Source organism: Triticum urartu, chromosome 4A (assembly GCF_056163025.1).
Source record: "Triticum urartu cultivar PI428250 chromosome 4A, HENAU_Tu73, whole genome shotgun sequence".
Taxonomy (NCBI): Eukaryota; Viridiplantae; Streptophyta; class Magnoliopsida; order Poales; family Poaceae; genus Triticum; species Triticum urartu.
The window spans coordinates 302,153,724-302,181,612 of NC_141876.1; the positions used below are offsets into that span (position 1 = coordinate 302,153,724).

General features: G+C 45.7%; 1 protein-coding gene across 4 annotated transcripts; it reads left to right on the forward strand.

Moving 5' to 3' along the window:
• LOC125551495 (GTP-binding protein, HflX) lies at positions 1–26,938 on the forward strand. Of its 4 annotated transcripts, XR_007302738.2 has the most exons (14): positions 1–439; positions 658–800; positions 15,748–15,864; positions 16,867–16,981; positions 17,456–17,593; positions 18,232–18,327; positions 18,414–18,527; positions 18,632–18,700; positions 18,796–18,866; positions 19,045–19,138; positions 24,003–24,136; positions 26,161–26,286; positions 26,379–26,468; positions 26,640–26,938. XR_007302738.2 is itself a non-coding variant. In XM_048714753.2 (13 exons), the coding sequence occupies exons 1-13, from the start codon at positions 53–55 to the stop codon at positions 26,736–26,738; spliced, it is 1,659 nt and encodes a 552-aa protein (XP_048570710.2). In that variant the 5' UTR covers positions 2–52; the 3' UTR covers positions 26,739–26,938. The 4 variants fall into 4 exon arrangements, 3 of the variants coding, with proteins under 3 accessions (XP_048570711.2, XP_048570710.2, XP_048570709.2); XM_048714753.2 differs by lacking the exon at positions 24,003–24,136 and having other exon boundaries at positions 2–439; XM_048714752.2 differs by lacking the exon at positions 19,045–19,138 and having other exon boundaries at positions 2–439; positions 24,040–24,136.
• Positions 26,939–27,889: the final 951 nt, after the last annotated feature.

Genomic DNA, 27,889 nt, shown 5'->3' on the forward strand with positions numbered 1-27,889 from the left:
AATCCACTGGGCCGTTAGAACGAGCTAGAGAGAAGCGTCCTCTCGTCACGCCATGAGAGCCGCTTGCTTCTGCTTGTCCTTCACCGCTGCCTCTCCCCCCCTCCCTTCCACCTCCACCGCTGCCTCGAGCCCACGCTGTCAGAGTCACGCCTCCTACCGCTGGTCCCAGCCACGCCATAGCCGCGGCGGGGTGGTCCGGGCCCTCCACGAGCGGCTGCTAGAGACACCAACCCCCGCACCAGCGGAGACCGAGGTCGAGGATGAGAGTGGTGTCGGTGAGATAGAAGACGGCGGTGAACGGGAGGGAAGAGATGGGCAGGCTGATATTGTGGGCCCGTCGGAGGCCCAGGAGCAGCCGAAGAGCAGGCGACGACAGCAGCAGGAGGAAGAGGATGCCACGGCGGAGCGCGCCCGGTTCAAGCTCATCAACGGCAAAGAGGTAGACGACTTCGTATTGCTTAGCTGCTCTAGGATCATGAATTGCCCCCGCACAAATAAGAATCGCTGATGCTTGTGAGAAATTGAGGATGAGACAATTAGATGCAGCTACCGAATTCACCGGAGATGGCCCTGTTTTCTTACATTCCAGAAAGTAACTCTATTTGTTATTTGAATCTATGGTGTGGTCCAAGGACTGAAACTGGAAGCTTGCTGCAGATATTTCAAGAGAAGACCTACCTAGTTGGAGTCGAGTGCAAGAGGGCCGCAAGAGATAACTTCAGCATAGAGGAATCGCTCAAGGAGCTTGAGCAGTTAGCTGATACTGCTGGGCTCATGGTTCTCGGATCGACCTATCAAAAGTAAGCTCCTGACCCCCTCTTTTCCTAACTGATTCTCATTGAGTTGTTGAGGTGGACCCTGCTATATCGGAGTAACTGATTCACAACGAGCTATATTTACTCCCCAAACGGCCTGCCATAAAGGCATTCAAAAAAAAAAAACTCCCCAAACGGCCTTTTTTTTTTCTTCTTTCTAAAAATCCTTCCGTTTGCCACCCAAATGTAGGAACCAGGAACCATGCTTTGTCTTGTCTACATCGTGTTTGAGGACATGCGGAGAATATTTGGCGTGACAAGTCCGAGTCCATTGTTGACGATTCATGTGCAAAAATAAAATTGATGAATGATCAGTATAGTTATTATAGGATGTGGCTAGGTCTCAGTCGACTGAGATTTAACCAAGTCTCGGTCAAATGACAATAACATGCAAGAGAGAAAAAGAAAAAACTGAATTATTTTTTTGCACGGATTTCAATGTAAGATCTTATGGATATAGCATCGACTGAGACTTAACGAAGCCTCAGTCGACTGAGACATAACAAGACTTATAGTAATACTAAAAGGAGTTCCAAACCTGGTAAGCAGGTCGCACAATCATATTATCAGACACAACTGTAGCAATGGATTCTTTCAGCAAGCGCCAAGCATGCTCAGATATCTAACTTGCACAACTTTATAGTGTTGGATTTGGTGGAAGCGTCTCAACACCCATACATGGGTGCCCGCGCAGTATTTATTGATAGATCGAGACTTTGGGTCTCGTAGGATTACAGATGGCTACGGTTGTTGAACCGTGAGGAAGAATACATGGAGGGACAGAGAGATAGAAAAATTAATATGTAACATTGCATGTACTTTTAGTGTGTCACGTACAGTCCTAGATTGTAGGATCGAACTGCTACTTATTGAGTTTGCGTTGGTTTTTTCCTTGAAGAGGAAAGGGTGATGCAGCAAAGTAGAGATAAGTATTTCCCATGACAACCTTGTGACACAAGAGATGATACCAAGATATGCACCAATGATATATGTATGCTATGGGAAGTATGATCACTAATGTGCACAAGTCACGTTGCCGGCAATACTCAAAGGCTAGTCTCGATGGGTAAGCAACGCGAAAGAGTAAGGCTATGATGGCTAGCAATGTAATGGCAAGAATGATGTATCACTATACCAAGATGAGTTTACCGCTTCTTGCTTACGGTATGGTGTCAAAATGGTCGAGTGGTCGTTATCGATGACGCGTCCGTGGCGAAGATGAGCGGCGGTGATGTTGATGTCGAACCGTACCTAAATAGCCGAAACACAATAGGACATGGAACCGCAACTCAAATTCTCAAAGCAAACGTGACAAAATTGTTGGAGTTGGTAGTGGTAAGTGATGGTGGTGTATGTAGTATATGGCGGTGCTATGCGGAAGAGGTGGTGGTATCCGGAAGTGTATGTGGGCACCGGAACAAAATTTGGCGAAATTGGACGGGAAACGGGCGGTGGATGGAAGTGATGCTGCCAGGGGCCGGATGTCCCGGCTTGATGGTCGGATGTCCGTGGGTGGTCGGATGTCCGGGTTGTCGGACAGGATGTCCGGGCTCTGGATCCGTGGACGAACTTGGTGAACTTCGCATGGAGAGGTCAAATCCAGGCAAAATTCGGGGGAATTTGTGGATGGAAATTGGGGAAAAGATGACGAAAAGCTAGATCTACCTACAACACATGAAATCCGCGGATCAAAACCAACAAAACTTCATCACACCAACAAATCACAAAAAAAAAATTGGGGCTATTTTTGTGGGGAATTTTCGAATTAGGAAGAAAATCAACAAAACAAGGCTAGAAAACACAACGGGGAGGCTCCGAAATCATGATCAACGTGGCTCTAGATACCAAGATGATATAGGGTGGAACCCTAGATGGCCGATCTTTCACGAAAGGAGCGGATCCCGCGAAGAACACGAAGAACACGAGGTGAAACACGAGAGAATCACTCAAATCAACAAGAACGATCACACATGTGCTAGATCCATGAACACAAAAGGAGATACAAGATCCACGATCAACAAGGGACGATACACGGTAACCGGTTCTTCTCCAAAGGAGGTCTTGATGAGGGCCACCCAAAAGGGGGTCTTGAATCCAAGGGGATCTTCTCCGTAGAGGGGCCGCGGTCTCTCTCGTGGAGTAGATCCGATGTGGATGAGCGAGGCTCTATCTCTAATATGAGCTATCACAACGCTAACCCTAAAACATAGGTAGGAGGAGAGTATATATAGTCTAGGGGGGAGGGGCGAAAGAGTACATGGGCCTCGGCCCTTTACTGTGCATAGACAGACGGGGCCGGACGTCCGGGCGTCGGGCCGGATGTCCGGGCTTTCGGGAGAAGCCGAATGTCCGGGCTGACGGGCTTTTCATCTGTCTTGTGTATGCAGCTTGTCCGGATATCCGGGCGTTGGGGCCGGATTTCCGGGCCGGGCCGGATGTCCGGGGCCTGTAGATGCTTGGCGGCTGGAATGCTGCTGTAGTTGATGTCTCCAGCGGCCGGATGTCCGGGCTCGGGGCCGGATGTTCGGGTCGTGGAGCTGCCTTCTTCTCCTTTCGGCGTTCCTCTTCATCCTTGGACTTGGCGGCTTGTCCATCTTCACGTGCATCTTCGGGAGGGTCCTCTTGGTACCTGATCATGCACAACATCTCGGATTTAGGTAGTAGCCATGTCTCTAGGGGATCATATGCAATATCACTAAGGAGAGAAGTCACCTCGGTCTCGAGAGCTCTAGCTCTAGCTCGAGTCATAGGTCCTCTTGGCACTTCGTGAGACGATGGTAGGTCCATGGGGATGACCGTAGGATGCTCCACATCAATACGTGACTCGCTGCCCCTACTGTCACTGGGAGAGGACACCGCAAGATTGAACCCAAAGCTAAGCACTTCTCCCATTGCAAGAAAAACCAATCTAGTTGGCCAAACTAAACTGATAGTTCGAAGACAATTACAAAGATATCAAATCATGCATAAAAAGAATTCAAAAAAGATTCAAATAATATTCATAGATAAGCTGATCATAAATCCACAATTTCATCGGATCTCTACAAACACACCGCAAAAGAAGATTACATCGGATAGATCTCCAAGAACATCGAGGAAAACATGGTATTGAGAATCAAAGAGAGAAAAGAAGTCATCTAGCTACTAGCTATGGACCCGTAGATCTGAGGTAAACTACTCATGCTTCATCAGAAGGGCAATAGAGTTGATGTAGAACGTGATCGTATCTCCCTCCGGCAGGATGCCTGAAAAGGCCCCAAGATGGGATCTCACGGGAACAGAAGGTCGCGGCGGTGGAAAAGTGTTTTCGTGGATGCTTCTGGTGGTTTGGGAATATATGTGAATATATAGGAGGCAGAACTAGGTCAGGGGGTCACTGAGGGGCCCACAAGGTAGGGGGGCGCGCCCTACCCCCCTAGGCACGCCCTCCACCCTTGTGGCCGCCTCGTGGCTCTTCTGACTTGATCTCCAAGTCTTTTGGGTGTCTTCTGGTCCAAGAAAAATCATTGCGAAGGTTTTATTCCGTTTGGACTCCGTTTGGTATTCCTTCTCCGCGAAGCTAAAAACAAGGAAAAAACAGAAACTCGCATTGGGCTCTAGGTTAATAGGTTAGTCTCAAAAATAATATAAAATAGCATATTAATGCATATAAAACATCCAAAATAGATAATATAGTAGCATGGAACAATAAAAAAAATTATAGATACGTTGGAGACGTATCACGCACCCGTCGCCCAGGCCTGCGTGCCACTAATCTCGGGCGCTCTTCATGTATCTATTCGGGGCAACCCTCTGTAATCGAATAGGGTGTGCAATTCAGTTATTCAACTTGGTATCAGACTCCACGCTCCTCTCGCCATGGCTACAGACTCCTCTTCTTCCTCGGCCACTAGCTCCGCCACCTCGCTTGGCTCTCTCTCCGCCACCGCAAGCACCCCCGCCGACACCAACCCTAATACCACCGGCAGCTCTTCCCCCCCATTCATCTTCGGCACCCAATCCTCCAACCCTAGTACCACTGCCGCCGCCACCACCTCTTAGTTTGCGCCGCTATTCTCCTTGCCGGCGCCGTCCCCACCGCCTCCTGCCCCTACTACTCGTCACCTCATCTTCAACGCCGACATCACCGCCCACTTCAAGTTTCTCTTGAACCCTGCCGATCACAACTATCATAAATGGAAATCTTTCTTTCTCATGGTTCCCGTTCGCTACGGCGTCACCTACCTCATTGAGCACCCCCCTCCACCCAACGCGGACTCCCAATACCGTGAGCTCGATGCCCATGTTGCCCTATCCATGTATGCCACCCTTGCCGATGCCATCGTTGACCATGTGACCGGTGCCACCACAACCTATGATCTCTGGCACTGGATCCGAGACTATTTTCTCGCAAATCGCGCCACTCAATACATGACCCTCAATCACCAGTACCGCAACCTCTAGCAAGGGGACCTCTCGGTTGATGAGTACGCGTGACGCATGAAGCTGCTCATCGCCGGCCTTGCCGACATCGATCACGTCGTCACGAAGGTGGACCTCACCACACAGTTTCTCCACGGCCTCGACAAGCGCCTCAACACCATCCGCGTCGTTCTCTGTGACACCGTGCCTCTCACGCCGTTCGAGACAGTCTTCTCGTGAGTCAAATTCGCGGAGGAGTATCTGGCCCAGCGCGCCTCTAAGGAGAGTGCCACTGTGCTCGCCGTCCACGACACCGATGGCCCCTCCAGCGGCTCCTCGGGTCACGGTGGCTCATCTTCGGCTGGAGGTCTCACGCCGCGCCCCGACGACCGTGGCGACCGCTCCGGCGACCGCGGCTCTGATCACAACCAAGGCCAGCAGCACGGGCGCGGCTACAACAGCCGCCAAGGCGACGGTGGTGACCGTGGCCGTGGGCGCGTACGGGGGCGTGGTGACCAGGGCAGCTGCGGCAACCAGTTCCCACTGCAGCACAACCCATACTTGGGGTTCTTCGTGCCTTACGGCATGGCTATACCGCCCCCCTCCCCCCGCCGTGGAGCCGCGGGCGCAAGGAGGCGCCGAGTGAGTTAGTCATGGGCGCAGTGGTGTCGGAGTAGTGGTGCGCCGGGAAGAAGATGTTGTTGATGAGGCGTCGCGCAGGGTTTGCCAAACCCGGGGACACGTCATAGACGAAGGCACGCGTCGGTGTTGCCAGCACCGGGCATGCATAGACGGACGAAGACGAAGTTGACGAAGCGTCATGCCAGGCTTGCCAGGCCCGGGGACACGTCGTGGACGAATGCACATATCGGTGTTGCCAGCACCGGGCATGCGTAGACAAGGGACCTGCACGAGCCATACGCCATGTCGAGGAGTCGGAGGGCCAGCAGAGAAGAAGACTCGACGACGGTTCTGGCGCCAATCGGCATGGGGGCCGATGTCACCAACGGTGGTTGGAGTAGACGAAGTGGTGGGGTAGATGACGGCGACGCTGGCGACGGGCTGGTGCTTGGACGAAGACGAAGGAGGTGGACGGGCGGCGGCGGTTAAGGGGGTAGCGGCGGCTGCCGAAGAAGAGCAGCGGCGGCTAGGTTAGTAGCGCGGCGGCGGTGCTCGAAGTAGGCGAGGAACTTGACAGCATGACGAAGACCGGTGCGGACGGCGGCGTTCCCGCGCCAAGGGAGGCGATGCGGCGCATACCACGGGAGGTCGACGTGCGGGGACGGCGGTGGACCATGGGCCGCGGTGCTACGGCCCGAAGGGGCGACGCAACAGCGGCGGGCAGGTCCGGGCGACGGCGAAAGACCTTGGGGCGGTCACGGGGCCGCGGGCCACGGCGCTATAGCCGGAAGGGGCGGTGCAGCGGCGGAGTGCGGGTCGGTGCAACCGCGGGGGACGGCCTCGGGGCGGCGGCGGGGACCGCGTATCGCGGCACTACGCCCCGAAGAGGCGACGCAACGGCGACGCGCGAGTCGATGCAGCCGCGAGGAGAACCACGGGGCGGCGGCGCTGCAGTCCGACAGAAGGATGCAGCGGCAATCTGTTGCTCGATTGGTGAAGAGGCGCGCTGAACTCGGCGATGATCTTCACGGATCTAATGGAATTGCACGCATGCGGTTGATCAGACCGGACATGGCTAGCCAGATCAAGAAGATGTGAACGAACTCGACGAGGTATCGGGGACATGCATCACGCGACTGTACAAGAGTGTTAGGTATGCAAGCATACATGCACGGGACGTGCAAGCAACCAACTCATGCACGCCGTGAGGAGCTAATGCAACGACGGGCTAGCAAAAGAACAGCCACGCCGCGAGCGGCCGCCACAGCTGGGGTGCAGCCCAGCCGGCCTCGGATGTTGTGATGCAGTCATTCTTGATGGATGATGAAGATATCGATGGATGACGATGGCTGGCGGAGAACATCATGCGGACGAACGCGCGGACCTCAAGCGTCCCTGAGACGCCGCATCTCGTTCCAGCTGAAGGCTGCCGGTGTTAGCGCCACAAGGTTGGAGTAGAGGTGCGGGGGTCGACGACGGCGGCGGGCGACGCAAACTGATCTAAGATCGGAAAACCAAAAAGTAAACGCCGATCAAAGCGACTGGAGAGAGAGAAAAACCCCGAAGCAAGGGCTCGGGAAAACAACTCTCTTGGGCAGCCGGTCAACACAACCGGCGGACGAACCCTAGGTACGGGCGGCGCGGCCCTCGACACGGCGGTCATGGAGGTCGACCGCCCCGGGGGCGGCGTGCGGGTGTGGAAGCGGCGGCGGCTAGGGTTTAGGATTGATTAGGCTGATACCATGTTAGAAGGGAGAGAGAGATTGTTACGGAATATGATGGATGTCATGCTTAAGCCTTGTGGGCATATATATATATATATATATATATATATATAGGATGGTAGTTTGGGACACCTAGGTGTCTGGGCACCTTACCTCGTAGCCGTTAGATGGTGAGTTGATGTATGACGTTTGTATATGGTAAATAATTAATGTGATTATATATGGCAATAATTAATAAGTATGGTAAGCGTGCATGCATGCATGACAACCATTTATGTTTAAATTAATAGATAGTCATAAATGGATTAAATCTTCCAAATTTTACGTTCAGGTATATACACATATATTTCTCATCAGAGTATGTACACATAAGTATATGCCGGTGCATGTATACATTAATTTAACGTTGGGGTATGTACATTTTTATGGGTATGTAGAGAAAAAAATAATGTCAAGGTATATACGCATAAATTTTATGTTTTTTTGCAATTGCATAAATTTTATTTTAGGTTATGTACATTTGTGTGTATGTGCATATAAATTTCACACAGGGATAAGTATATTTATGAGTATCTACACATAAATTTCACGTTGGATATATATATTTACGAATATGTACACGTAAATTTTAAGACAAGGTATGTACAGTTATGGGTATGTACATATAAATTTCAAGTCAGGGTATTTTTTTTTGCGGGGCAAGTCAGGGTACGTACATATAAATTTCACATCGGGGTATGTACATGATATGTAAAAAAGATTTCATGTCGGAGTATGCATATTTTTGTATATACATTTTTTTGTGAGGGCTTGAGTACGCACTAAAAAATATATTGGTTATCATCATACATTAATTATCATCTTGGGGTATGTTATGTTTGGGACGTATATTTCTTAGGTATATCAATTCGCTTATCGTGCATGGGTATATCATTTCTAGGTTTCTGTCATAGATGTATTATTATATGTGTATAAATTCTTTGTGTTAGGTATATGGGTACATAGGACAAATTCTTACTACATACATAAAAGTATTTTTTATTTTTAATAGCAAAAAAAGATGGGTGCATCATATGTTTATGAGTATTGTATTCCGATAAAGAATACAAGGCAAAAGCAAGAAATTGTACGCAAGGTATTATAGTGCATATATTATAAATAAAGATTTAAAAGAAACTAGGATGTCATATCATATATGGAAATAAATGGTATGCTATTATAATGACGTGCATTTTATGACAGGTATGTCATGCACCAATATTTGGAAAGAGATCAATCACATGGGGCATTAATTGCATGGTGCTTAGGTGCCTGGGCACCTAGGAGCCCCAAACAATTTACCTATATATATATATATATATATATATATATATATATATATATATATATATATATATATAGGAGTACAATGACCAACTTGGAGTACAAGACAAGGCAGGAACAAATCCTAGTCTATCCTATACTTCCTAATATACACTAGTAATCGTACACGTGCAAATGCACGTTTATCTAAAATAAAATTGATCCTTATTCAGTTTTCAGACTGGTATAGGTGTGAGCATATAATTTTAGTGATCTAAAACGTCTTATATTTGTTTATAGAGGGAGTATCTTTTATTCCAAATTGTTGCTACGATAGAGATCTTATTTGAAGATGAAACCATCCAAATATATTCACACGATTTTTTTAAGGGAATATATTCACATCGTTCACAGCAAACATCAATAGAAAAAACTCTCTATTAATATTTCAAACGACTTAAATGACTTCCACTATACATTGGAAAACTGAAAACATGTCTATGCTTATATGGTTGACTTACAATTCCATGCATGATTTGATTCCATTGTTTGATACTCCATCCAACTCTAACTCTTCTCTATAACTGAAAATCAACCAAGCAAAACAGAAAAGAGAAACAAACTATAAGAACATGAGTAAACCTTATCTCGCTTCGACGCAAATCATGGATGATTGTGGGCGCCCAGCCGCTGATTATGTAAAATTACCTTGAAGGTCCAGCTCTGATGGTTCTGCAAGCAAGTATCTTGTCTGGATATAATAGTTCTAGGCACAAACTTAAAAACTTTATTAGATGCTCCTGATGCACTGTAAGGCCTTGCAGTGTTAGCTCGAACAGCCCAACTGTATGGACATGTAAATCAGGTATCGACATGAAAACATGGACGAAGATTCTATATATTTTTGTAGGTGAAAAATAAATTTCAGTTAGTAGTTGCCGCAAGTATATATGTATTGACACATTCGACATACAGTATGATATATCAATAGTAAAAGTTCATATTATAACATTGTACAAATAGTAAGATATTTGCTCAAGATAACACATCGATTCACAAAACCAAGTCCCAAAAAGGTAGACCATCCTTCTGCATATTTGCACGGCAACACAATAGTCAGACATATGGAAAACTTAGCTGCATGTCAAAATCATACGATTAGAATCCATTAATCTTTAGAAATATATACTTGTTTTATCTAATTCAATCATCAAAAGCATATAGGTCCAGGAATAGGAGTTAATCTGAAGCATGTGTCTTGTTCTTAACTTCTCTTTGGCTGCTCTCTTCTCCTTCTGGTTGATCTGTTGAGATCCTTTTCCAGAAGCATATTCAGTAGAAGGAAAAATAATACTTTGAAGGAGAACCGTATTTTGATATTACAAAAAAGCACAAATTCAGTACAGGTAAGATTTAGTAGCTCCCGATGTTTCGAGTCATTTATGCAACTCAGAAATACCACAAAATATAACCAGGACTGAATAATTGCACAAGGAAAAGAGTAGCAAGTGTCCAGTAAATGCAACTTGGCACACGATCTAGCTTACGAACTAATGAATAGATTGAAAGGAAGTATTGCTACATGCATATATAATGAACATACAGTGAAGTACTGTCACAATGCACAGGTCAGTGAATTTGAACATTGTTCTTTATGTAACTGTAAAAACTAAGAATAAAGACCGGAACCATTTGTAATGAGTAAGAAGCCAATCCTTGAATTTTGGAAAATGTACAGTAAAATAATTAATCAAAGTTCAATGCAAAATAGAAAGATGTCCATTAAGAGACATACTCCTTTTCCAGGTTCCTTATGATCACATTTAGCACACCATCGATGTTAATAAGCTCATACGCAGCCTTGATCAAGCACCTGGATTATAAGAGAACATACATTGGACACTTTAGTAAAATGATGCTTCATGAACAGCTACATGCATATGTACCAGTCTGAAAGTGATACCTCCAGATTGCAAAAGTTTGTGACCTCTTGAGTTACAAATTTACAAGCACAAGGATGAAGAAAATATAAAGGGAAAGAAGAGAAGAATGCACCAAGCTGCGTCTGCGTGACTACTGTAGCAATTAGCAGTGTAATCATGCATCAGCAAGTCTTCTGAAAATCTCTCCGATTATAGTAGGTGGTTAAGGCCCGGTTTAATGAAATGTCTCCAAAGTGGCAAAGCTAGGAGATAGTACATTTGTAGCGAGAAAATAATTACAGAAACAATCTTTAGAAATGCATGCTTCAGTTCAGAGTAGTTGTTTCAAGAAACCAAACAACCCATTAAAAAATGCCAACTACAAATTGAGTAGCGGGCTTCAGAATTCTCGGAAGTCAAAATTGATTCATGCAATCTGTACACACTTGAAACCTACACCCCGTAGTCCGTGAACAGTTGAGGAAACTTGGTATGTGCAATCTGTACACACTTGAAGCAGTCAAGCAGCAAACAGAAAACTGAATATGAAGCTCTTTGCAATGGTTTACGAAAAGGAAAATCACATGAGTATGAGGTACACCGCACTGGAAACTGAACATGAAGCAGGCCCATCCATGGTGTTTCATGGAACCAGATTTCCTTCGCTGCTCCTCGTCTTGCATGTTCTTGCAAAAAATATAGAGTATGAGGATACACCGAACTGGTGGCTTGATGTTAGGTGTTCAGATAAAATAAACCTGATCAAAGTTCGCCCGCGTGGTGGCGAGGGCCCCAATGTGGCGGTGGTGGCGGCCCGCTCTTGCATCTGTGGGGCAGCAGCCGACCCGCGCTCATGTCCGTGTGGCAGATTCGAAGGAGCGGCGGGGTGATCCATGCTCACATCCGTGAGGCAGAAGAGGAGAGCAGCCGGCGGCGGCGGCGATCCGCTCGCATCTGTGAGGAAGCAGCGGTGGGCGGGACGTTGGCCGTGCGCAGCCGTTCGTCTGGCAGAAAAGGAGCGTTGGCAGAGGAGGAGCAGCGAGCGGCGGGCGGCGGGGGCAGAAGGCGTGCAGGCAGTTTCTATTTTTGTTGAGGCGTGGCGTGCGGTTAGTTTGATGATGACGAGCGGTACGGGGATTAGATCGGTTGATCAGTGGCTTGTTGCCTTAAACACAGAGATGTTTTAGACCCTTGGATCAGCTAGATAAACGGTTCTGGTTATTTGGATCTGCCTCCTCTCTTCCTTTTATAGGGGTAGTAGATAAGCATTTGTAGCTAAGAATGGATCGATCAAACTGTGACAAAGAAACAAAATTGTGTACAGAGTTGTAGTAAGGAACCAAAATCAAAGGGGTTCCAAACCTGGGTTGGGGAAACCTATCAAACTTGCAACCTGAGCAAGCTAAAAAGGCGATGAAATCAATGCTCTCACCTAAAGCAAGGAGGAAGCTTGCATGTGGTTGACAGTGAGGTGCAGAGGTTGTGGTTGTTGAACAATCACACATACAAAATTTAGGATTTTCTATTCCGTTGTGAAACACATACCTTCAATAATGAAAGAGTGACATTGCAAGACACTGGATATTACAATACATTTCAATTTAGCATCTAGAAATTGTTCTCCCGGTGGCACACCTGCAGGCATAGAAATATAGGACATCGCGGTGAACAATTTGAATAATATATTCTTATTGAAGTACAGTGAGAGCAAAACATAGCACACAAAGCGTAAATAGCAGACCTGAATATTCCAGCAGGAGTATTCAACTATTAATGGTAAAGACAAATGAACAGGTTTGCATTTCATTGAAGATGCTCTAGCCATAGGGTTAAATTCATTTGAAAAATCTGAAAACACACAGTTGTAAACCATTGCCTACGGAACTGAACACACATATCCAAAACACCTGAAATCGGGTTTCCATAATTCTTTGTGGTACACAGCTAAATTGTAAACTTATTCATATATTTCATTGCTTATTTGATTCTACAAAGAAATTTTTGGACACCATTGAGGACATCAACACTATAAGAGTGTGATGCATACTGTGTATATATTCCTAGAGCATATGTAAGTATCATGAGTAGGCGTATTCTTCAGATCTTTAAATGGGGAACGCTCGGCTGATCCTAACGCAGACGGACGATGATTTCTCATCTGTGACATGTATTGGGGAACATCCTAAATTAGTAGAATGACAAAACAATGGTACATAGGGATCTTAAGAGTAGGTATGCGGAGCTGTGATGTAATATTGAGAAGCTTAATTCTTAAATCCTAAATCAGTCCAATGACAAAACGATGCTACACAGGGATCTTAAGAGTAGGCATGCGGAGTTGTCATGTAATATTGAGAAGCTCAATTCATAAATGTTTGAGTAAATCAAACTGTTAAGTGTTTTAGTAAATCTGAAACTGTGACAAAATGGACCTTAGATGCAGGGAATGGTGATGAGTGGGAATGGTCTGAACCTGTATAAATAAAGTAGGTGTTCTTAGGGAGGAGGCAAAAATAGTAGATATAAAATATTGTGAGTGAGATTGCCTAAATATCTTAGATCAGAAAGCTCAGAATCTTCTGGGTGGTAATTTTCGTGCCACCCAAGGAATGTGCAGAATTTTGAGAGCATTGAAAAGGTAATTGGAGTGACAGCAAACAATTTGTGAACCATACAAAGAGCTTAAATACTCATAAATCAGATTGAGCTTAAATACTCATAAACCAGACTCTAACCCTTTTAGTGCTGGGTGTGGCATTGGCGTTGGATCATGATAATTCACCTGCGGCAATTGTCCCAGAATAATGGTGGTTAATTTTGTTCGCTGTGTGGAAGGATCATCTATGCACTAAAATAATCATAACCAGAAGGATCATGTATGCATCAGATTGTCTTGTGTGGAAGGAACATAACCACAAGCATGCTGTTCAAACAATTCACAATTCAATGTAAAGAAAACTTACTGGCTGGATGAGGTCGTTGTCGGCAGCAGAGGAGGACACCGCCACCCGGCCGCGCTCGCGTTTTTCCGAGTGGCAGCAGAGGAAGGCCGGCGGGATGCTCGCGCTCTCCCACCTTGTTGGGGCAGCAGAGGAGGACCGGCGGGCGACTGCTCATGCTCGCGGCGGAGGAGAAGAGGATGGGCGGGAGGAGGGCGGCGGAGGCGGCAGAGGACCGACGGGCGGCGGAAGGTGGGCGAGGATGAGCGGGAGGCGGGAGAGGATGGCGGGCGGCTGCAGACGGTCGCGGCGGCTCCGGCTGTCCCGCGGCGACGGGCTGTGGCGGCTCCCCTGGTGCGCGACGGGTGGCGGCCTCCAACTGTCCCAGGGCGAAGGGCGCGACGGTCAGCAGCGACTCCCGCAGGAAGGAGGGTGGCGCCCGCGGCGGCGGCTCCGGCTGTCCCGCGGCGAAAGGCGCGACGGTGGGCGGCTCCCGCAGCGAAGGAGCGACGAGCGGCGGACGGCGCGGGGAGGAGCAAGAGGGGGCGAGAGGTTGTGCGGAGGGGGCGAGAGATCGTGCGTACAGGTTTTTTAAAGGGCGTGGCTGGTTAGCGATCGATTAAGGGTGGGTTAGCGATCGATTAAGGGCGTGGTTGGTAGCGTTAAACACAGAAGGATTAAGAGCCATTAGATTTGGATGATGAATGGATGTGATTGTTTGGATCTGCCCCTCTCTTTCTTTTATGGTAGTAGTAGATTATACTCAACAGCCTCCACCACTGCCGCCATGGTTGTTGTTGTAGTGGCCACCGGCGCCGCTATTGTTGTAGCTGCTGCCGCCGTTGTTGTTGTAGCCGCTGTTGCCACCGCCGTTGTTGCTACCTCCGCTGCTGGAGCCCCTGCCGCTGGACTTGGGGCGGCCACCGCCACCACGGTAACCCTTGGAGGGCCCTTGTCGGCGATGTGATGGGAGAGGAAGCTCTGATACCATGTTGGATTTGGTGGAAGCGTCTCAACACCCATACATGGGTGCCCGCGTAGTATTTATTGATAGATCGAGACTTTGGGTCTCGTAGTATTATTGAGGGCTACGGTTGTTGAACCGTGAGGAGGAATACATGGAGGGATAGAGAGATAGAAAAATAAATGAAATATATCTCTAACTACTTCTGATTCCACAACTGCCTGATTCTATACGTGAGAGACAAGCTCAAGGCTGTCATGTCACGTGGTACAAAATATCTCCAACATATAGAACCAATAGCCTGCAGAAAAAGGAAATGCAATCTTGAATTATTGGTTGTCATATGACCACAGTTTGCCTGGATTGGTTCAATCCAGCCCCAATCTGTTGACGTATAATATGCTGCCTAGTCTCTTCCATCAGATCGGTCTTTTGGTTGCATTGGCTAGAGCATGTACTTCTACATGGTATCAGAGTCAAGAGGTCTTGAGTTCAAGACCCGGCTGGCGCAATTAAATTGCAGCCCACTTTCGGTCCACCTTCAGGCCTGAGGGAGCCACACGTGAGGGGGAGTGTTGACGTATAATGTGCTGCCTAGTCTCTTCCATCAGATCGGTCTTTTGGTTGCATTGGCTAGAGCATGTACTTCTACACAATCTAATACGAATATTTATATCTTATTGTTTGAGCTTAGGAAATGAAAACATACCACATACAACAAACTTTAGTCTGCTGTCAAATCCAGTAAGCTCATTTGCCAAATGAACAATCTAGATCTACTTTTTGGGTGCATTAATCCTCAGAGTATCTCCAGCAATGCCCCTAGTCAGGCCCCCAAATCAGTTTTTGAGGCCGGAGGAAAAAATAACTATCCAAACACCGAAATAGCCCCCCCCCCCCCTTCCCAAGCATCCAGTCCTTGTGTCAGGTTAATTAAATCCAATCGGGATAAAAGATTTTGCCCCCATCTAGCCTGTAGGGACTATTGCTAGAGATGTTTGTCACGTTGTACATATCTTTTTTTCTCAGTTAGGTCTCATGTTTTCTACTTTTCATCAGGCTTTCAAGTCCAAATCCAAGGACTTATATTGGTTCAGGGAAGGTTGCTGAAATTAGGAGTGCAGTTCAGGCCCTTGATATTGAGACTATAATTTTCGATGATGAGTTGTCTGCTGGGTGAGCTCACATCAGACTCAACGTGTTTATTTTATCTACTGAAGCTATTGCAATCAAAGAACTGTTTTTGTGTTGAAATGAGAAAAATATTACTCTCTCCGTTTGGAAATGTGATATGTACTTTGACTATTGAATATCAAACTTTGGCTAACAATTATGATCCAGTAATATGTGGGTTTGTTACACACAATTGATATCATTGGACTTGTGTTCAAAAGTACCTTTTATGACTGAACGTTGTAACGATTCAAAAATGCTGTACAAGAATTATAAGGTTAGATTTCAAACTTTGCACGGTCAAACTCTGCCCTGCATTTCCAAACGAAGGGAATACCACTCTATCTTTTGTTCGGTTTGCAATTTACGGTATGTTTGGTTGCTGCCCAATTTTATCCCACCAAAATTATGGTAGGATATGTTACTTCGACTCTTGCTTGGTTGGTCGCCAAGATCTTGGTTGCCTATGGAATCTCGCCAACTTTTCTCACACTCTTTTCATAAATCTTGCCAACTTTTGGGCCAATAAATGGTCAAGGAATTAGCAAATTGTTGGCCAATTTTGGTAGGGCATTGTTATGGCATGAACCAAACATACCCTTAGAGTGCCTCTGTTTATCTTCACTTCTGCGCCCCGAGGTTAAACACAAAGAAAAAAAAAAGAGAAGTCCAGTTATCTTTGTTAAGCTTCATGCACTAGCCAATCCACGCACTTCAACACCCCTCTCACGTGTGACGCGGGAAGTCAACTCGTGAATAGACCAAGTGGTACGACTCAAGAGGCCTATACATGGAGAGAGAGGGGACAACAACAATTTTTGGACATATTACGAAATCTAAGACTTGAACTCAAGACCTTAGGCTCTGATACCATGTTAAGCTTCATGCACTAGCCAACGTAATCAAAAGTCCGAACTGATGGAAAGGGCTAGGAAATCCACATATACACTTCAACAATCTTGTCCTGAGAGTTTATTCCTTGATTATTTGCTCAATTTTAAACAGACAGCTGCGTAACTTGGAGAAGTCCTTTGGTGGAGGTGTTCGAGTCTGTGACCGGACTGCTCTTATTCTGGACATTTTTAATCAAAGGGCAGCGACACATGAAGCTGCTCTGCAGGTAAACATAACAAATAGGTGTTAAGCGGTCCTTTAAGGTATTCTGTGACTGCTGCACTAAGTGATCCTATAAGATATTTTCTGAGGTTATGACTTCTCACCAATATTCGGATAACATGGAAAATGATCTTTTCAATACACTACTGGTGTAGTAGTGTATGTCCCTTGCCCCCTTTACATTTATGAATGCTGAGGGGGTATGCTGGGCTGTTAGGTTGCCATAAGGTAAAACATTTCTCTGGCATACTATCTTGAAGACGAAGTTGTACCAGCTCATCACCGTTTTGATGACATGATATTTGGAACTATATTGCTATTTGTGAACATCTGAAGTTATGTGCATAACTCTGTATCATCATCAGACTAAATTTCTACATAAACATTTAATGTGCGGACTTAATTGAGATATCTTTACAGTGGAAAGTAACTTCATTTGCTTTGGAATTGATGCACAAGTCCGATGTTTCCTTTTTAGGTCACCCTGGCACAAATGGAATATCAACTTCCTAGGTTGACAAAACTGTGGACTCACCTTGAGCGGCAGTCGGGAGGCCAAGTCAAGGGTATGGGTGAGAAACAAATTGAAGTTGACAAGCGCATCTTGAGAACACAAGTAATATTCTTGTTCTTACAGTTAGATAATTTATATGTGAACTGCCAAATACGAAACCACCAAGGTTCAAAATACTCCAATGCTTTAAGGACATTTAATTGTTCAATAGAGGAATAATGTTCTTATTCTGTACCTTTTTTTTGTGCCATGGAATCTGATCTCATCTTTTACTAGTTAAGATCTTCTCTATCATGTAAATTGTATCAGGGTGTGTATACAGTTCAATATATGTAACCAGAACATAGCCAGAGATGCTCCATTTCTTGTTTATTAAGTAGTTCGAGCAATGTAATATGTGTGACTTCATCATTTTGTAACCACCTATTGCCCATTTGTTAATTACATGTCACTTTCACCATTGTTGTGTAGAAGAAATGATGATTTGTAGCCATTTACTAGTTATGCACAAGTTCCTCGTGTTAATGTCTGAGAAACTTGTATATAATTTTGTTACTTCCTCCGTCCGAAAAAGCTTGTCCCAAGCTTGTCCCTTAAATGGATGTATCTAGCACTAACATGATGCTAGATACATCCATTTGAGGGACAAGCTTTTTCGGACGGAGGAAATACTTACTCTAGTTGCACTTCCTGTTCTTTTTCTGGAATTGATGATTTTCGAACCTAAGTATCTTCTGTAGATAAGCACTTTGAGGAAGGAATTGGAGTCTGTCCGAAAACATCGAAAGCTTTATCGCAACCGTCGACGGTCGGTGCCTATTCCTGTTGTTTCTCTGGTATAACCATGGAATTTTTGTTGAGTCTAATAGGAAGGTCCTTTTAATTATTAGTTATTAATAGATAAAGTTTCCAAAAAAATCAGGTGGGATATACAAATGCTGGAAAAAGTACACTCTTGAACCGCTTAACTGGAGCTGATGTGCTCGCTGAGGATAAATTATTTGCCACACTAGACCCAACAACACGGAGGGTGTTGGTATGTTGCTAAGAAACTGACATCTCAAGGAAACTTAGATATATGACACTTTTAAGTGTCCGTGCAAGGTACGACGTCTAATCAGTGCATGGACCACTTTGCAGATGAAGAGCGGCACTGAGTTCCTCCTAACAGATACTGTCGGGTTCATTCAGAAGCTACCCACTATGCTGGTATGCTTTCTAGACATCATCTTCGTGAACAAGCTTTATTGTGGCCCTCCTCCCCTTTATGATCTTCTGAGCATTAACTATTGGTGCTTGTCCAGGTGGCAGCATTTAGAGCAACACTGGAGGAGATATCAGAATCATCAATTATTGTTCATCTTGCAGATATCAGGTGTGCAACTAAAATACTCCCTCTGTCCCGGAATATAAAAACGTTTTTGACACTATGCTAGTGTTAAAAACGTTCTTATATTTTGGGACGGAGGGAGTACAAAAGATATTCTCATCATTATGATTCAATTCAATGCATCTATTTAGGTATCATAGTGTTTGTGTCATGTGTGTTCCAGCCATCCATTAGCTCAACAACAGATAGGTGCTGTTGACAAAGTACTGAAAGAGCTGGATATAGACTCGGTTCCGAAGTTGGTTGTGTGGAATAAGGTTCGTTGTTAGGAGTGACCTATACTGACGACAATCTAATCGCTTTAAGCTAATTTCAAGTGTTAGTACATGTCAAATTTTAAGCTTCCAGCTTGTGTTTGCTCTAATTTTTTTTTCGAGCCAGGCATAACCCCTTTCCATTACTTAGCATAACGGAAATACAAATAGTTTTAAGAGTTCAAAAGGAGACCTAGAAAGGGGAAGCGAGCTCAAAGCACCGCTGGGAAACCCACAATGAGCACTCGTCATCGAGCAGCTCACCATGGGGCGAAAACCCAACGACACCCTAAAACCAGCCGACTAACTCTAACCAGGAGAATTCCAACAAGTTTTAGGAGGGTTACTCCAGACATAAACCATGAGCCCACGCAGGGGCGAAAGGACTATTTTTCCAGATATAGTTAAGCACTAACTCACGCAGGAGCAAACGAACTATCTATCAGCAGCAAACGCTTCAGCTCTCAGTTTGAGGTTCCCCTCGGCGCTGCACAGATCCGCATCATGTTCGATGCATTGGTCCTCAGCATCTTGGCTCCGCGCTCCATCATCAAACCTGCCCAGTAGGTAGGAAAACCACATGTAGAGTAAACCACATCAAAAGGCGACCTCATCTGTTTAGACTCAAAGGTAACACTGTTACGATTAATCCACATCGCCCAACATAAACCTGCTAGACCAAAGGTATAAAATTTCTCCCCATCAGGTAAAAACATGTAAGCCCATGAATAGTACTGCCAAATGTTACTTGGACACAGATCCGTGCCTAGTACACAGCCTACAGTCCTCCAGAGGACTCTGGCCACAGGGCAAGTGAAGAAGAGATGCTGGGATGTTTCTCTCTCCGCACAGAAGGAGCAGGTAGGATTTCCCAGCCACTTTCGTCTACTCATCACATCTCTAGTTAGGATAGCGTCCTGAAACAGTTGCCAAAGGAAAATTTGAATTTTAAGGGGAATTTTTGCTTTCCATATCCACTTGTAGTTTGCCCCCGCCACATTTCTTTCCAAATATTCATAAACAGATTTCATAGTAAACCTACTTTTCTTCCCCAAGGTCCAGACCACTTGGTCGGCTTCGCCAGTCATCGGCCAAGTCCCCACTATAGATTTGATATTATTCCATTGCTCAAGCATGGGAGGGTGGAGTTGCCTTCTAAAAAAGTTTTTTTCCTCCACCCCTTCCCTGAACTTAGCAACCGTGATATCCTGATCATTGCAAATATCATAAATCATAGGAAACTGCAACTGGAGGGGAGGTTCATTGCCAACTGGATCAACCCACAGTCTAGCAAGATCTCCAGATTGTAAATTCACTTTTCTGCCAGCCAGGTAGTAATCTTTAGTTTTCATGATTGCTTTCCAGATTGGCGAGTCATTGAATTTAGTTTTGACAGAGGTCAACGTGTCTTGCTTAAAGTACTTGGCCCGGATCACATCCTGCCATAGCCCTTGTTTAGTTTCCAGCTTCCACCACCACTTGGTGAGGAGGCTTAAATTCTGTTTATGAAGATCCTTGACTCCCAGTCCCCCTTTCTCTTTGGATCTACAAATTCTATTCCATCTCACTAGATGGTATCGTTTACGCCCCTCATGTTCTTGCCAAAAGAACCGCTTACGGTGTTTATCCAGTTTCTCAATCACCCCTTTAGGAAGAAGGAACATAGACATGTAGTAAAAGACAATGCTAGTTAATGAGGAATTGAGAAGGATGAGCCTCCCACCCGAAGATGCTGCATTACCAATCCAGGATTCACAGCATTTAAGGAACCTCTCATCCATAAAATCCCAGTCTATGCTACGCAAAGAAGAGAAGCTGACTAGGACTCCCAAGTATTTCATTGGAAAATGTCCAATACTACAATTAAAGAGATCAGCATAAAAGGAAAGGGTACTATCATCTCCACCGACACAGAGGATTTCGCTTTTCATAAAATTGATCTTCAGTCCTGACATAAGTTCAAACAGGTACAATAGAAGCTTCAGATTCACAGCCGCTTCCTTATCATGTTCAAAACATATTACAGTGTCATCTGCATATTGCAGGATAGCCACACCCCCCTCAATCAAGTCAGGTGATAAGCCCGTCAGCATTTTCTCTTTTTGTGCATTAAGAACCATTTTCGAGAGTGTCTCTACAGCCAGGTTAAAAAGGAAAGGAGAATGGGGATCGCCTTGCCGGACCCCCTTGTGACTTTGGAAATACGCACCTGTTTCATTGTTCAGTTTAATGCTCACCGTGCCATTATGTAGGATTCGTTCGATCCATCCACACCAGGTTGCCCCAAAGCCACGATTACGATGACATTCTAGCAGGAAGTCCTAGTTTATCTTATCGTATGCTTTTTCAAAGTCCAATTTTAATACAATCCCACATTTTTTCTTTTGATGAGTGTGATGCAACACCTCATGTAGCGTGAGGATTCCATCCATTATATTTCTATGCTTGATAAAAGCATTCTGGTGCTTGCTAATCAGCTTATCAGCAAATACCGCAACCCTATTGTCCAGAACTTTCGTGATCAGTTTGTATGGGCATCGTAGGAGGCATATTGGGCGGTACTGTTGTATTTTCTTTGCTCCATTCATCTTAGGGATCAGTGTTATGACACCATAGTTCAGGCGTGCCACATCCAAGGTATTGTTGTGGAACGCTTTGAATAGGTGCATAATATCGTTTTTAACAAATCCCCAACAGTGTTTATAGAATTCCACAGGGATATTGTCAGGGCCGGGCGCTCTGTTACTTTCCATACTAAACAAGGCTTTTTTAACTTCATCTTCTGTAAATTCACTTGTAAGGATCAGGTTATCTTCTTCCGTAAGTTTTTCTTCATCCATCCAAGTATCAGGGGCAAGGTGAAATAAGTTTCCACTAGCAGGTCCAAAAAGATTTTTATAGTAGGCAGTGGCATGGTCAAGGAGATTTTGAGTCCCTTCAATAACAACTTCTCCATCAGTAAAGGAGTGTATCGTGTTTTTTCTCTTTCTGCCATTGGCTATTCGATGAAAATAGGCTGTGTTTTGATCCCCTTTAAGTAACCAACGCTCATTAGAGTGTTGCAGCCAAAAAAGTTCCTCATATGCAAGGATTTCATTAAGCTCTATATTTAGGGTTGTCCTCTCATATGATTCCGGGTCGAGGGGGCCTTCTTCTTCCTGTTTTTCTATTTTTTCCAACTCCTCCTTAATCCATTTTTTCCTCTTTCTAGCATGCCCAAAGGAATGTGCCCCCCACCCTTTATAATATTTCTTGAGGCGTTTCAACTTGATATTAAGGATATCGATAGGGTCATCAGAATGCACAGGTCTTTCCCAAATCTTTTTAGCCGTCCTAAAGAAATCCTCATTCTTAAGCCAGCTCAACTCGAATCTGAATTTGCGCTGCCGGGTGGGATTTTTTCTAATAGGGTTCGTCGACAGCAACAACGGGTTGTGGTCTGAGACATCTCGTACCAACTTACGAACTGTAACCATAGGGAATAGATCTTCCCAAGTAGGGTTCATAAGGATTCTGTCCAGTTTCTCCAGCGTAGGGTGTTTTTGCTTATTGGACCAGGTGTATTTTCCCCCTCCCATATGAATCTCTCTAAGGTTCAGGGATTGAATGATAGCGTTGAAGCTATCTGTATATTGGGAGTAGGTTAATTTTTTATTCTTGTCACCACTTTCACGTAAGATATTAAAATCACCACCAACCACATAAGGATTACTAATCGTGGCACATGTCGTGGCCAATTCTGCAAGGAAATCATTTTTTCTCTCTTTTTGGGCTGCCCCATATACCACCACTAGGGTCCACACACATTTGAGGTTCACATCAAAGACAGTAGTCTGCATAAGGAATTCACCCCCCGACCAGGAAATAATCTCCAAGGTTTCTCTCCTAGTCCCACACAATATGCCTCCAGACTTACCAATCGAAGGGATCCAGTTCCAATTGAACTTATCAAGAGGGTCAATTTTTCTAAGGAGTTTAGGGGTGAAATTCTTCTTCTTAGTTTCCTGGATACCAAGGAAGTCCAGGGAATGATCTTTTATTATATCAGCGAAGCAGGTAGTCATCCCTTTCTTACCTGCTCCCCTGCAGTTCCAAAATATACCGTTCATTTTTTCTTTTTGACACCCTCCTGCCTGGTGTTTCTACTAGGAAGCAGAGTAGATCCACCGGCAACATTTTGCAAGGAAGCCCCCCCTTTTTGACTTCTAGTGCAAGGTCTAGCTATCACCACATTAATCTTTCTCTTTTCTTCCTAGATCGGACCACAACAAAGTTATCATTATCCACATCACTATTATCCTCCCAGTTCATATTAAGAGGAGTCTGGTCCCCTTTTGCATTAGTTAATACCAAATGTCCCCCACCCACATCAGGTTGAGTCTGTTTGTCCTTAACAGTTTCCACATTTCTACATTTTTCTAATTCTCTAATGATATCAACATTAGTAAAATCAGCATCTGGGATGTTTACTCCCATTTTCACAGCTCTGAGAATAAGTTCAGGATTAGATAGCGTATCAAAAGAGTTGGGGACTCGAGGAATACCTTCGATGTCTCTCTTTTTTGCAGCTGCCCTGGCCTTTTCGTCAACCCTCTCCATCTTGTTCTGTGCATTCCTCAGACTGAACCGAAGATTTTCTTCAGTGACCGGGGGAGGAGCAGGGATCATTTCAATATCCCCCTCCATATCAGGAAACTCCACTCTGTATTCATTATTTTTGGCCGTCTTGGCCTCCCCAACCACCTTCTCAACCTGCTGATTTTTTTTCACAATATCAGAGTAAGATTTTTTGTTTTTTTGCATACTTATAACAGCAGAATTTTCATTTTGTTCTCTTACTTTTTCATCCATTGTCTCTTGATTGAAGGAATCTAAAAACAAGGTCGTGTGTTGTGACTCATCAGATTCCACACTCTCCTGCGACTCCCGAATAGGGTCCTGTTTTTCCCCCTGGGGAATGCAGGGAGATTTCCCTCCAAGCCCAGTGGAAAAACTACCCAGGTTAGCTCCAGGAGTCGACAGCAAGGAATTTTTCATCTCCATATTTTTTTCACCAGGATTAGAGGAAGCTTGAACAACTTTTTTCTCTCTATTAGGATCCCTCACCAGAATCTGATCCACTTCATAAAAGAAATCATAAAAATGATCACCAAGCACAGCCTCTGCGACTGCAGGAATCTCCTCCACATTTCTACAACCAATCCGGACCCTGACAGATGCCGGACGGTGCAAGGTAGCAGCATCTACTTCCAAAGGAACACCCACCAGCGAGGCAACATAAGCCAGATTCCTATTACTCCTTTTGTCCAGAGGGATATTGCTAATTTTGACCCAAGCTATTTCCATAACCCCTTTAGCCCCAACAGCAGATGACCATTTAGTAACATGAATAACAGCCCCGCTAGTTTTAAGAGTGATTTTCCCCACATAGCAAATTTGGGCCACTGCTCGAGGATTAGGAAAGCGCACTACAAAGGTTCCTGGTCCTATTGCATGAGCTGAACAGCGCCAATCAGTAGCTAAGTAAGCAGATAAATCAAGTTCCATTTGTCTAGTAGATGTTTCTCCCTCTACAATCGTGACCACAATGTTATTAGCCCTCTCTTTAAGCTGGTTGGCGGAGCAAGCGTCATGAATATAGTAAAACCCTTGCCCTTTGCCCTGGAACGCACACATCGGTGCCACACATTCCCATGGCAGAAATTCAGTACAAACATAAGCAAGGTGTCCTAATTTGCCGCATCTTTCACAATATGCTTGAGGGCATCGAATAGGAGGATGTTCATAAGACTTGCAAATGGGGCAGGCAATGGATTTTTTGGACGGAGGCACCTGAGCAGGGTTTTGTATTCCCTGTATGTGGCGCCGAGGTGAAGCAGATTGATGCCCGGTGGAGATGCCGCCAGATTCGGACTATTCCTTGGCCTTCTGCACCTAGATCCCGCCGTCTTGGTCGCGATGCTTGGGCGCCGCCGCCTCGTCCCACCGCGAGGCGCCCTCCGAGGCCGGCGCGATTGTGGAGGATGTAGAGTTGGTGTGGCCGCTTCCCTCGTCCCGCTTCCATGAGAACTTGCTGCGGTCGCCTCCGCGACCGTTGCCACGGCCAGGTTGCCGCCCTCCTCCGCGGTTCGCATGTCCCGCTCCGCCCCCTCCACGGTTCCCACGCCCCACCTCGGTCGCCATGGGAGGTGGTACCTTAGCGGTCGCGACCTCCGCAAAGGATCTGGGATCCCCTCCGACCTTGCCCTTCCACCACTCGAACGACTCCGAATTTCTCGATCTAGGGTTTTTCTCCGCCCCCCAGAAGTGGGAGAGTGAATCCTCTAGGTCAAGGATCGGGCGAGGCGGGGGCTTTATACCAGTGTTTCCCACCTGCCGATGGGGATGGATGGCCGGATCAGCTCCCACGTGGCTTGCATCCGCCATTGGCGGGCGGTGAGTGGGGCTTGGGTCCGTTTCGCCTGGACTTGGCCCACGCACACGCAGCCCCGTGCCCTTCCCGTGTACCGCATTGCCACGTCCCTCGCCCCGCGCCTCCTTCGTCGGCGTAGCGCTCGCCGCCGGTAGTCGATCTCGAATCTTCGCGAAATGACACGGGAAGGAAACAATCTCGCCGATGTCGACGATTTCCCCCGAACGGAGAAACCGTGCGTCCACCGTAACTCCGCGCCTGTCCGAGAGAACAAGGCGGAGAGCGTCTCGCCGTAGCGTGAGCACGCCGTCGGAGAAGGAGACTGTGCGTGTGATGAGATCGGCGGCGAAGGAAACCCGCCATCGCATATCCTGTTCGTCGCCAGTCGTGTTGCTACTCGAGCACGCCATATCTCTGATGTTGTCACACCCTGCAGTCAATGGCAGCTGCTGCTAGTCATCCTCCCACTCGTTTCCCTATAAAATGTTATTTTGGTGCACCAAGACATTGATAATTAAATTAGTAAATACCTAAGATCTGGATAAATAGTATTTTGAATTGCTGTTAATTAATATGTTTCTGAATTGACCGAAGTAAGTTGTATGGCATGCAGATTGACAATACCGATAACCCATTGAGAGTGAAGGAGGAAGCCGAGAAACAAGGGATAATCTGCATATCCGCCATGAATGGTGATGGTTTGGAAGAGTTCTGCAATGCAATCCAAGCAAAGTTGAAAGTATGAGCTGTTTCGGTTCTGGACTTTTGAGGCATGTGGTGCATCTTTAATTTATCTGAGGTGAATCACGCCTATGTATGTGTCTTGTGCAGGACTCACTGGTGCCCATAGAAGCTTTTGTTCCGTATGACAAAGGAGATCTGTTAAATGACATACATAAGGTTGGAATGGTTGAGAAAACGGTGAGTGTCCTGTTTGCTCATTGAAAGCAAAACATCAACTCATTTTTTTAAATACGGAGTACCCCGCTATGAAGTCAATCCAAACCCAGCATGTAAATTTCATAAACTACAAAAAAGGAGGACGCAAACTTTGAGATTTTTATGACCTGGCGCAATCAATCTTACCTGCAGGAGTACATGGAAAATGGCACGTTGATAAAAGCACACGTGCCTCTACCTCTTGCAAGGCTTCTCACGCCGTTGCGGCAGCAGGTGGCTGCTCCTCTATGATCATCCCTTTTCCAGCTCGAGTCCATCATCGGCCGTCATATGGTTTTTGTTGGCGGGCGACGTACAAAGTTTAGTAGGAGAGATTATCTTGTTTCCCACTTGACCTTTGTAGGGCAGCAAGTACACAGTTTTCCCAACAATAACAAGTACACAGTTTTTTTTCCTCAAATGATAACACCCATAAGTGTGGGCGTTTGCAACTTGGTCCAAACGCATCCGCTGCGGTTGGATGCTGTTGCACGAATCTCACAGCAGAGAGAGGGGGGTTCGTGTGCCACATCATCCCATGGGGGTGTGCGGGCGTTAGAGAACTTGCCCGAACGCCTGCAACCGCGGCTGGATTAGCGCGATTGGCACCCTCGTTGTGCGGGAGGTTGCCACATCGCCCGAACAACCCACGAACGCCACCTTCGCCCCCCATTTCACTCCGTCTCGCGTATTCACTCACAGTCTTCTCTCATTCCATTTCTCACCCCCTCTCATCCTCTCTGTCTCCCACACTGATGATGTCACAGCGTGATAACCCATAAGTGTAGGGGATCTATTGTAGCCTTTTCGATAAGTAAGAATGTCGAACTCAACGAAGAGCAGAAGGAAATGATAAACGGTTTTCAGCAAGGTATTCTCTGCAAGCACTGAAATTATCGGTAACAGGTAATTTTGTGATAAGGTAATTTGTAACGGGTAACAAGTAATAAAAGTAAATAAGGTGCAGCAATATGGCTCAAGCCTTTTTGTAGCAAAGGACAAGTCTGGACAAACTCTTATATAAAGAAAAGCGCTTTCGAGGACACATGGGAATTATCGTCAAGCTAGTTTTTATCACGTTCGTATGATTCACGTTCGGTACTTTGATAATTTGATATGTAGATGGACCGGTGCTTGGGTACTGCCATTACTTGGACAAGCATCTCACTTATGATTAACCCCTATTGCAAGCATCCGCAACTACAACAGAAGTATTAAGGTAAACCTAACCATAGCACGAAACATATGGATCCAAATCAGCCCCTTACGAAGCAACGCATAAACTAGGGTTTAAGCTTCTGTCACTCTAGCAACCCATCATCTACTTATTACTTTCCAATGCCTCTCTCTAGGCCCAAACAATGGTGAAGTGTCATGTAGTCGACGTTCACATGACACCACTA

Bases quoted from the DNA above. Each gene is read 5' to 3' on its own strand.
- LOC125551495 (XM_048714752.2), top strand. From the start codon at position 53: ATGAGAGCCGCTTGCTTCTGCTTGTCCTTCACCGCTGCCTCTCCCCCC. The intron at 801-15,747 runs GTAAGCTCCTGA...ACTTTTCATCAG, and splicing joins CTCGGATCGACCTATCAAAA to GCTTTCAAGTCCAAATCCAA. The intron at 26,287-26,378 runs GTATGAGCTGTT...TGTCTTGTGCAG, and splicing joins CAATCCAAGCAAAGTTGAAA to GACTCACTGGTGCCCATAGA.